The sequence below is a fragment of the Mytilus galloprovincialis genome, chromosome 2, assembly GCF_965363235.1.
Source record: "Mytilus galloprovincialis chromosome 2, xbMytGall1.hap1.1, whole genome shotgun sequence".
NCBI classification, from domain to species: Eukaryota; Metazoa; Mollusca; class Bivalvia; order Mytilida; family Mytilidae; genus Mytilus; species Mytilus galloprovincialis.
The window spans coordinates 37204514-37216248 of record NC_134839.1 but is presented as its reverse complement, the minus strand read 5'-3'; the positions used below and the strand labels follow the sequence as shown (position 1 = coordinate 37216248).

The following is an 11735-nucleotide window of genomic DNA, read 5'->3' as shown; positions in this document are numbered from 1 at the left end:
TTGTCATTATACAATAGTACAAGACTTCTCTTGATGAAAATATTTTATTCTAAATCTATAAAATATTAAAAGTAGTATATCTAGCAGAGAAGCAAATTCTCAGGGACTATAACTTTAAAAAAGTTTAAAGATTAATCCAGATTTAGCATAATCATGAAACAACTTTGGTTTGAGTCTTTAATAAATTTTGATTGTATTAAGGACACCTATTTACAAAGTATATTTTAATTGATTATAATTCTTTAATTAAGTAGAAAAGAATTTATTTCGAAAGATGTGATATTGATCAGGTTATCAAAAGACAACAGCAATCATATATTATCAGTTATTATATTAATATAGAGAAAACAATGGAAAGTTAAAGAAAGGTAATAATGTTTCCAAATAAACTTAAGTTTCAAAGTGGAAAGTAATGAAATTAAGGTTGGATTAGTTATTGTCGATTTGTACAAGCAACAAGAACAACCTATTCAGAAATAGATGCTTATTTACTGTTGCATAAATATTACAACACATTTAGCTCATAATGAAGGAGCTTTAATATAATTATTTCTATACTGACCTGCAGATTATTTATTCATCATATATAGAAAGATGGGGTATATATATACATGTGAGTGCCATTGAGACAACTCTACATCAAGTCTATTAATTTTGCATACTTGTATTTATACAATCTGCAAAGTTTGCCATTGATACATATAGTTATGCAGCATAGCTTCATTGTATAATAAATTCAGTAATTTCGGTTTTTACTAATATCCGTATTTACAAAATTTAATGGAGTTACTTTTTTAAAAAAAATTCACATAATTTTTTATATGTTGAAATTGTATGTGTGTGAGAGAATTTATCCTCCACCAAATGAAATACTGCTTGTTAATCAGTAAATATTCTATATAATATAAATGTAATTTCATGGTAAGTATATTTAACCAAATTCATATAAAATGGTAATTTTTGAAATCTCAAGAAGAGATTTTATATGAATTTATAGGGTTAAATATACTTACCACAATCCACCACCACCCCTGGAATAAATTCAGTTTTTTGTTCACTTAATTGAAATTATTCAATTAAACGACAAATTAAAACTAAAGCTATTGTATGTTACACAGGTGAACTATGAGGTAGGTGAGTACATCTCATGGATGTAATTTTTAATCACCTAGTTAATTGCGATGAGAACATGTTGTGAAAGCAAACATATTCTATATAATATAAATGTAATTTCATGGTAAGTATATTTAACCCTATAAATTCATATAAAATCTCTTCTTGAGATTTCAAAAATTACCATTTTGTTCAAACTCTGCACAATATTAACAATTTTCTATGGAACTATGTCTTGTCAATGAACAAATCATATATTTTCTTTTCCTTTTTGTGTTATACTTAGTTTTGATAGAAGCTCACATGAAACAGTATTAGCTATGTTTAACATTCTTCCAGTTGTAAATTTGGCTTAATTATCTCCCTTGTCACAATCTTAAAAAGTTCATTAATTGTGTTCTTACTGTACACAATATTAATAATTTTCTATGAACTATGTCTTGTCAATGAACAGATTATATATTTTCTTTTCCTATTTACATATAATCATTTTAATAGAAGCTAACATGAAATAGTATCAGCTGTGTTAATAAACACACTTCAAATTTTAAATTTGGCATAATTATCTCCCTTGACACAATTTGAATATCATCAATGCCCAGTTGTCTCCCTTCACACAATTATCTCCCTTGACACAATTTGAAAATCATCAATGCCCAGTTGTCTCCCTTCACACAATTATCTCCCTTGACACAATTTATAAATCATCAATGGTCAGTTGTCTCCCTTCAAACAACCAGACACTTCTTTTTTCTGTATCATGAAGCTACCACTGGCATGAAATATTGTAATGAGACATCTTCATTCAGCAGTAGGAAATGGACAACTTTGTTGTGAACAATATCTGTGAAAATAAAATTATGACATCAAATAATAATGTTCAGTGGCTGTCAATTTTATTTTGTATTATAAAAAGTGTCAGAAACTGATTTTTTTTTCAGAAGATGAGGTTAACAAGCCAAAATAAATAAAAAAAATAACTTGACTGTTTTATGAAATTTCTTGCCATTTACCATATGCGTCTTTTATTTCATTTTCTCATTTTTTGTGTTCCATATTCTGTACTTTTAAGTTTCTTGTAAAAAGTCCATATTCTGTACTTTTAAGTTTCTTGTAAAAAGTGATAACTTGTTAAACTTCAAATGAAAAAAAAATAATAACTAGAGGCTCTCAAGAGCCTGTATCGCTCACCTGATTCTACTTGGGTTTTTGAAATCATATGAAAAAATATAAAATTTGGCTAAAAGTGACAACACAACCTCATTGATAAGGAAAGGAACATGTTTAATTTCATTCAAAAGTCCCCCACTGGCGGCCATCTTGGATGGCGGATCGGCTACAAAGTAACAACACTTGGTCAGCACCTCATAAGGAACATTCATGCCATGTTTGGTTTTATTCCATTCAGTGGTTCTCTAAAAGAAGTCATTTGTATGCATTTCCCATAGGGTCCTATGTTAAACTAAGTCCCCTGCTGGCGGCCATCTTGGATGATGGATCTGCTACAAAGTAACAACACTTGGTCAGCACCTCATAAGGAACATTCATGCAATGTTTAGTTTTATTCCATTCAGTGGTTCTCTAAAAGAAGTCATTTGTATGCATTTCCAATAGAGTCCTATGTTAAACTAAGTCCCTGCTGGCGGCCATCTTGGATAATGGATCGGCTACAAAGTAACAACACTTGGTCAGCACCACATTAGGAACATTCATGCCATGTTTGATTTCATTCCATTCAGTGGTTCTCTAAAAGAAGTCATTTGTATGCATTTCCCATAGGGTCCTATGTTAAACTAAGTCCCATGCTGGCGGCCATCTTGGATGATGGATGGGCTACAAAGAAACAACACATGGTCAGCACGGCATAAGGAACATTCATGCAATGTTTGGTTTCATTCCACTCAGTTGTTCTCTAAAAGAAGTCATTTGTATGCATTTCCCATAGGGTCCTATGTTAAACTAAGTCCCCAGCTGGCGTCCATCTTGGATAATGGATCGGCTACAAAGTAACAACACTTGGTCAGCACCACATTAGGAACATTCATGCCATGTTTGATTTCATTCCATTCAGTGGTTCTCTAAAAGAAGTCATTTGTATGCATTTTTCATAGGGTCCTATGTTAAACTAAGTCCCCCGCTGGCGGCCATCTTGGATGATGGATTGGCTACAAAGTAACAACACTTGGTCAGCACTCCATAAGGAACATTCATGCTATGTTTGGTTTCATTCCATTTAGTGGTTCTCTAGAAGAAGTCATTTGTATGCATTTCCCATAGGGTCCTATGTTAAACTAAGTCCCCCGCTGGCGGCCATCTTGGATGATGGATCGGCTACAAAGTAACAACACTTGGTCAGCACCCCATAAGGAACATTCATGCTATGTTTGGTTTAATTCCATTTAGTGGTTCTCTAGAAGAAGTCATTTGTATGCATTTCCCATAGGGTCCTATGTTAAACTAAGTCCCCCGCTGGCAGCCATCTTGGATGATGGATCGGCTACAAAGTAACAACACTTGGTCAGCACCCCATAAGGAACATTCATGCTATGTTTGGTTTTATTCCATTCAGTGGTTCTCTAAAAGAAGTCATTTGTATGCATTTCCCATAGGGTCCTATGTTAAACTAAGTTCCCGGCTGGCGGCCATCTTGGATGATGGATCGGCAACAAAGTAACAACACTTGGTCAGCACCTCATAAGGAACATTCATGCCATGTTTGGTTTCATTCAATTCAGTGGTTCTCTAGAGGAAGTCATTTGTATGCATTTCCCATAGGGTCCTATGTTAAACTAAGTCCCCCGCTGGCGGCCATCTTGGATGATGGATCGGCAACAAAGTAACAACACTTGGTCAGCACCTCATAAGGAACATTCATGCCATGTTTGGTTTCATTCAATTCAGTGGTTCTCTAAAAGAAGTCATTTGTATGCATTTCCCATAGGGTCCTATGTTAAACTAAGTCCCATGCTGGCGGCCATCTTGGATGATGGATCGGCTACAAAGTAACAACACTTGGTCAGCACCCCATAAGGAACATTCATGCTATGTTTGGTTTTATTCCATTCAGTGGTTTTCTAAAAGAAGTCATTTGTATGCATTTCCCATAGGGTCCTATGTTAAACTAAGTCCCCGGCTAGCAGCCATCTTGGATGATGGATCGGCAACAAAGTAACAACACTTGGTCAGTACCTCATAAGGAACATTCATGCCATGTTTGGTTTCATTCCATTCAGTGGTTCTCTAAAAGAAGTCATTTGTATGCATTTCCCATAGGGTCCTATGTTAAACTAAGTCCCCCGCTGGCGGCCATCTTGGATGATGGATCGGCTACAAAGTAACAACACTTGGTCAGCACCTCATAAGGAACATTCATGCCATGTTTGGTTCCATTCCATTCAGTGGTTCTCTAGAAGAAGTTCAAAATGTAAATTGTTAACGACGACGACGACGGACGACGGACGACGACGACGGACGACGGACGCCAAGTGGTGAGAAAAGCTCACTTGGCCCTTCGGGCCAGGTGAGCTAATAAAAAAATAACAAATTGGTGTGAAAGAAGTTACATTTTAAAAGTGCTTTAAACTTAATAAAAAGCACTACTAGCTCTTATTATTTTAGTGCTTTGGAAGGAAATGTAAGGGATATTTCAGATTACTTTATATCATCAAAGTATGAAGAACAATATTAATAACACAAATACTCACTACATATAACTTTAGTTGGATTAACCAGCTGTCCTGATAGAAACTGGGCAAATTTTCTAATATCTATTCTGGCCTTGCTGAACTCAGTGGGATCTTTCACCCTTTCTGGAGAACTGTCATGTGAACTAGGTACTTGGTCTAAAGCTAAACATAGAAATAAAGGTTATCAAACTTCAAAGACAAACAATGTAAATTGTTGCCAGCTTTATACAGTTCCATGATTATGCATAATAATACTATTAAGAGTTTCAAAGAATTACAAATATTTGTTGAAATATGCCCACGGTGTCTATCCATATCGGATACTTTATGCGCAATTCAGCGGTATGCGGCTCCTTTGTGAATAGATAACGGATCCTTGCCGTAAACATAAGGTGAGTTAATCTAAACGTTCCTTTAAAATTGTGTTTTATTCTGTCTAAACACTCTGGTCAACAAAAAACAAATATCAGGCGGAATAAGCCAACTATCAAGGTAAGTATATAGATGTACTTTATTTCGTTAGCTATTATGATTACGAAATAATCACTGAAACAAGGGAGTGCAATTGTATGAAATTGCGAAGTGATGTTGACATTTTCCAGACTTTCAAAGACTGATTTGTATTAGAAATTGACGTTCTTTTATTGGGTAAAACAATTTACCGAAATTCTAATGTTCAGTCTTCTGAAATTAGTTCAAAATGTTATAAAATTTGTGGCAACGGATCTTTATGATCACCGTTTCCAACACAGTCTTTTAATTCTATCTTGAGCTTATTGTATACTCTTTTATACTCAATAAAATGAAATGAGCAATTAAAAAATGATGAACTGTTTATTCAAATCGATATTGACAGAAATAACATGCATAAAACGCTGTTTTTTGGAAAAAACAAAGGTTATGTGAGACACTTGCCCACTTTTTCTTGTAAAAATAGCTGTTATTCTTAAAACTATCTAAAGTCATAAGAAGAGTGGATCAGATTGACATTCTAAAGTTCCGTGAACTAAGAATTTAACACAAAATACCTCTCTGATTTGTTGTCATCCATAACTTTCTAACAACACCACGTTGTTTTTACGGCAAGGATCCGTTATCTGTTCACAAAGGAGCCGCGTACCGCTGAATTGCGCGTAAAGGATCCAATATGAATAGACACCGTGATGCCTCTTGACACTGGGAATGCCAGATTTATTTGAATAAAGATTTTGTCAAAAAGAAAGATGTTTTATTTCTTTCATTTTCTTCATTTTTTTCTTACCTTAATTAATTCATTGTGTTTTTGCATATTAATTGGGTTGCTGTTCATTAACACAACAAATACATAGTGTATTATAATGTTATGTAGTGAGGACAACTAATATAGATTGATTGATTGATGAACACTTTGGTGCTATTTTGTGGCGGTCAGATTTTATTGATGGCGGCTAGAGTTCCCATAAAGAACAACATACCTTCTGTAGGAAAACAGCCAATCTTAGTCAATTAAGATCGTAGTTTCTAACTCACAACCTTAGTGTTGATTGGAGTAGTTTGACTTATAAGACCACTCGGTCACAGAGGTCCCTCTACTACTATCATGACTTTAGAAAGTGGTGCTTTATACTAATAGACAAAACTTACACAATATACATCATACTTACTAGAAGGGTTGATCAGGTCTCTAAAATGTGTACTGACTGCTGCCATGTCAGTCTCTACACTTAATTTCATCTCTCCATTCTGATTGGCTGATAGAACCTGAAACAAACAAAAGGATCATTTCAACATCAAATTTCATTTTTCCATTCCAATTATCTGATACAGCCTATACTATATACTATATCAAACAAAGGGAGCATTCTTCATAAGAATTTGTCAATTGTGGTACTTAAATGGAAATTGCTATTTGAAAAGCTGAGTGGAAATATAACTGGTCACTCAGCAAAACAAAAATCACTGAGATAGCATCTGTGATAACATGAGAGTTAAATGTAAGATGTAATATTAGTGAAATATCTTGATTCAATAAGACAATAAGCCAAACTTGGTCTAACTGGCACATCCATAAAACAAGCACCTGCATATAAAAGGCACTTCCTGATACCCACTACATATTTTTCTCTATAACAGTAGGGGTACTGCCTAACACAGGCAGTGAGAACCATTTTCAGTGGGGAAAAAATGGGACTGAAAACCTCCTTAAAAAGACATATATATGAATCATGCATGTAAAACTCAGCTGTGTCAAATCCTGATTACCACAATATCAGATGTTGGAACCATTACTGTAAATTCAAAATTATTCCAGAAAATGTGACAGGGTTATAATCTCAATAATTTAGCTCACATTTTAATTTTTTTTTTAAATGACTCATACAACATTTTCTTCAATAATGCATTTTAGTCTAAAATGACAAAATCACAATAATAAATGCATGCAATAATTTTTGAATTTGAATTAACTTATTTTTATCAAATTTATAATCAATCATTGACCAATTCCAAAGTTGAAATTTTAAACTGCCTTCCCTGGGTCCCATGTATGTTTTATGGAACAGCCCTCTTTTATAGCTATGTGCTTTGTGATTTGCTCCTTGTTGAAGGCTGTACAGTGACCTATACTAGTTGTTAATTTCTGTGTTATTTGATTTCTTGTGAAGAGTTGTCGTATTGGCAATCATTCCACATCTTCTTTTTTTAAACTTAATCAGTAAATTTGTATCCCTTTATGCTTTAATGGCCGTTACAATTCAGCTGAACAGAAAAGTTTATTAGATATAAGAAGATGTGGAATTAGTGCCAATGAGACAACTCTCCATCCAAGTCACAATTTGTAAAAGTATACCATTCAAGTTGTGTTTTTAGTCCCTATTCTGTTTGCTTTGCTCATGTTGCCAAGCTATTAATTTCAGTCAATATACATGTTATCTTGAAATAATAACTTTGCAACAGTTTGTTCCGATTGGTTCCTAGTTGTGTTCTAAAGATGCAATTGGCTTGAATGAGTTGTAAAATTGTGAAAACAAAAATTATATTCCTATATTTACCATGTGATTACTTAGATTCTTCATTTTATCTATCATATTCTTCAGTAACTTCATCTGTGGCATAGCTATACTGACCTATGGAAAAAGAGAACACTTGTAAGATGGAAGTCTTTTTTCAAACTAAAATTCATGGCATAAACAAACAGCTGATCTCAATTAAACCAAAGAAATTATTTCTATACCATTTTGTTTTTCGTGACCTATACAAAATACCATATTAGCCATTAACCTTTCAGAATAAGACTTGAATGGCAAATATATGACTGTTACCCTGATGTGTACTTCCTCACAATCTTTGAGACATCCCCACACAGTATACAATGCTAACATGAAGTTTGAAACTGAATTTCAAGAAAGCTTTGATTTTTTTGGGGCAGAGATAATTGTGACAAATGTTTCAAGAAACAGAGAAACTGACCGAAACATGTAAGAACAGATGTAAACCTCTGTTTGGGATTGTGGGTCTATAATATATAAACGGTTGTACAGTCACCACCGGGTTCTCAGCATTTATGAATAAAATCTGAACAATGAATTCTCACATCAAAGTGTGGAAGTTCTGGTTCTTCATAGTCTTCCCATAATCTTCTGGGTATAACAGAAACTGGAACATCATGGACTACTGTTCTGCTGTGGGAACTTAGGGTTGGCTAAAAATACAATAATAGTTTGTATGATATTTTACTGTTTTTTCTTTCTATTACATGTATTTATCATTTCGTTGTTGTGGTTGTTTTTGTCTTTCAACATTGTATTTACCCTTTATCAATATTTATTATTTTTTTAAATACACATATCTTCTTATAGTTTTTTTCTTCCTTTTTTTGTCTTTCAACAATATATTTTATACCCTTCATTCCTGTTTATTGATACTTCTAAATAACCATTAGTGAAAAATACTGTACAAGTCATTTGAAATTCCTGTGTTGATAATTGATACTTGTTTGTCTTTTGTCCACCTACCTGATCAATTTCAAAAGTAAGACAAGGGACATGTTTTTTGGTCAATTTAATCTTGATCCACTTGGCATTGCTAGCTGTTTTTAGAGCTTTAACGATATTATCTGGAGCAACCTCTAAGTAAATCTCATTAGCTTCCTTAGAAACTCCTTCCATTGCATATTCATCAAAGAAATGACCCTGAGGAAATAAATAAATAAATAAGTAATTATTTGTAAGGACACTGGCAACAATATTAGGTAATACATTTTTAAAAGACATAGTACATTTCGACCCTTAAAATAGAGTTTCAATAAAAAAACAATTACCATTCAGAATTGGCTTTGCTCATTGTTAAAGGCAATAAGGTGAACTATAGTTGGTCACTTAATGGTTGTCTCATTAGCCGTCATGCCACATCTGCTTAACTTCTTATATAAAACTTAATATTTTACTTGACTTATATTGTATCAACTTAAACAAACTAAATTGAATTGTATTACAATGATGAAGCCACTGCACTGTCTAATTAATGTAATGTTTACCCAACAACAGTTTGCATTCATATCAATATCACTATAATTTTTAAACTCAACATGCTCAAAAGGGTCTCAGAAATGCAAATATGACATGTAAGAGCTTGGACTTGACAAAAAAAAAAAACTTACATCATTTTCAATTTTTGCAGATTTTAGCAAAATGTAGGCTGATGTCAATGTATGTTAGGAATATGTTGGATAAAAGAGCATTGAGCAGAAGCTCAACTTTTAGTGTCAATGTCATAATTATCTGAACCAACAATACCTCTTCTCTTGGAGCAGAGAAATATCTTTAAATACAGTTGTGCTCCATATTTTTTTTTTATAGCATGAGAGTTTAAAACAGTACAGATTTTGTGTAATTTTGCCATTTTATTATGTTTACAGAAGTGTCTGCCATTTATACTGTAAAACCTACTTGAACGAAGCACAATGCATGTAAACTTTTAATGGAATACTCAATGTTATGATAGAACATGCTTTTACTACATTTTATGATGTTTAATCTGGTCTGAACTTATTTTGAAATAGTTTGAAAATACATTTTGTAATTGCACTTCATTTAATGTTCCGAAAAAAATAGCTTTTCACCACCTAAATATACTGGTACAAATTTTACCTGAGGTAGTTCACACCAGATCTGGATTCCTCCATTAGCCAACTTTTCAGCAAGTATAAAATACCAGTTGCCAGGGGTTATTCTCAAGACACAACTTTTGATTAGTTTTGAGAGAGTTCCTATTACTCCTGAAAATTAAAATGTTTCATACTATAATAATTATAATAATCATGATCATGATGATAATAAATAGTAATCACATCTACATGCATTTACACAAAAGGTTTAATAGACTTTCCAAACAATGTGTATTTCAACAAACAACCTGCAGTCCCATGGGAACCAACTGTGCACCTCTTTACGCTGAATTGTTATTCTTTTCATCATGTTCATATAATGCTGACTTTAAACAGAAACTTCTACATGTAAGACAGAAAGAAAAAAGTTTATAATAGCAGTATCCTTAACTTTTCTTTTCACTATATAGATGTTGTTCGCTCATGTATCATTGAATGACATTTATTGATATTATTAGAAATTATTTAGATAATAGTGATTGCGTATTTTACACATGTCCATTGCCATATTGTGTAATTTATTTACTATGACTCGACAATAAAATCTGCTATCATTCGGTAGTGTCAAGTCCCGTCAAAATATATGTTCCTAGTTTGACATTTGTCAAGTTGTACATATTGTAGTGTTGTTAATGTCCCAAATATAGAAACAGAAAACATGTCAAAATGTACAATTTTTGTGACGGGATTGATTCCCTTGGTAAATGAGGTTGAAACTCAAGTCAGCGTAAGTGGTTGAGCTCGGGAAGTACTTCTTTAGCTCATTCAGTATAAGCGCTGTCTTGTTACACTTATAAGCGGACGAAGTTCCCTATAACAGTAGAATAATCAAGAAAAAAAAAAAGGGAAAATCTCCCAAAATTTTTATTGTACTACAAATGTACTAATGAACTTAAAATCGTTAATTTTTTTTGTCACTTTTTTTTAATTCCCCCATTTGCGCAGAACGCAGACATCTTCTTCCTTCTTCCAGTCTTGTTGTCATGTGACTTTGAGTAGTCTAGTAAAATATAGGAACTCAAGGAACACAATACCAATTTCATTTTTAATAATTCTTTGTCTTTGATATGAATAAACGTTAACTGATGATCACGTTTCTTTGTTTACATTGAACGTGACGTCATAACTTAAATAACGTCACAAGTAAAATCCCTAACAACAGAACCAAAATCGGAAACCTTACAGTATTTCCATTTCTTTTTTAACATGTTTAACAGATTTTGAAGTTATAAAAAAAATAATTCATACAGACTTCATACAGGTAATGCCTGTCTCATATTAGGCGAGGAATAATCAGTTACAGAGGTGATGGTTAGAGTCCCAGGGAAATTAATGCTTTTTGGTATTCAATGGTATTAGTAGTAATCAATCCTGTGAAATTGAGAGTGATGAAATATAAATAATACCAAACCATATATGACGCATGAAAACATATGATGTACTTACACATATGACACGATGATAACAAAACAATATACCTATATTCAGCTCACAGACACTAGTTTCTATCCATGGGAAGACCCACTATTTATTTACGAGTTGTCTTCCCATTGATAGAAACAAGTGCCTGTGATTCCGCTGCACATTTGGTGATATATAGGATATATTATTTAAATCTTGATTGAATAAAAACATATGTAAATGGACTTGCTCGTGAAATGGTGAATACATCCTATATCAACGATTTTCCCTCTAAACTTCATGTTGCTATGTTTAACTAGAACTGTGACATATTTCCCGCCATTCCTACTTTCGTTTTGATGCTTACCGAGGTTGTTTTTATTTTAGACAGC

At 33.2% G+C, this 11735-nt stretch overlaps 1 protein-coding gene across 1 annotated transcript; it reads right to left on the bottom strand.

Moving 5' to 3' along the window:
* Window positions 1–1304: 1304 nt before the first annotated feature.
* Window positions 1305–11724, bottom strand: LOC143063518 (checkpoint protein HUS1-like). Its single transcript, XM_076235717.1, has 8 exons — window positions 11594–11724; window positions 9926–10053; window positions 8792–8968; window positions 8371–8478; window positions 7829–7903; window positions 6443–6539; window positions 4818–4961; window positions 1305–1957 (listed from the first exon to the last, which is right to left on the bottom strand). Exons 1-8 carry the CDS (start codon window positions 11643–11645, stop codon window positions 1872–1874), a joined length of 867 nt encoding a protein of 288 aa, XP_076091832.1. The 5' UTR covers window positions 11646–11724; the 3' UTR covers window positions 1305–1871.
* Between the last annotated feature and the right edge of the window lie 11 nt (window positions 11725–11735).

Bases quoted from the DNA above. Each gene is read 5' to 3' on its own strand.
- LOC143063518 (XM_076235717.1), bottom strand. From the start codon at position 11,645: ATGAAGTTTAGAGGGAAAATCGTTGATATAGGATGTATTCACCATTTC. The intron at 4,962-6,442 runs GTAAGTATGATG...TTCTATGTTTAG, and splicing joins AGACCTGATCAACCCTTCTA to CTTTAGACCAAGTACCTAGT. The intron at 1,958-4,817 runs GTGAGTATTTGT...TTATTTTCACAG, and splicing joins TCCAACTAAAGTTATATGTA to ATATTGTTCACAACAAAGTT.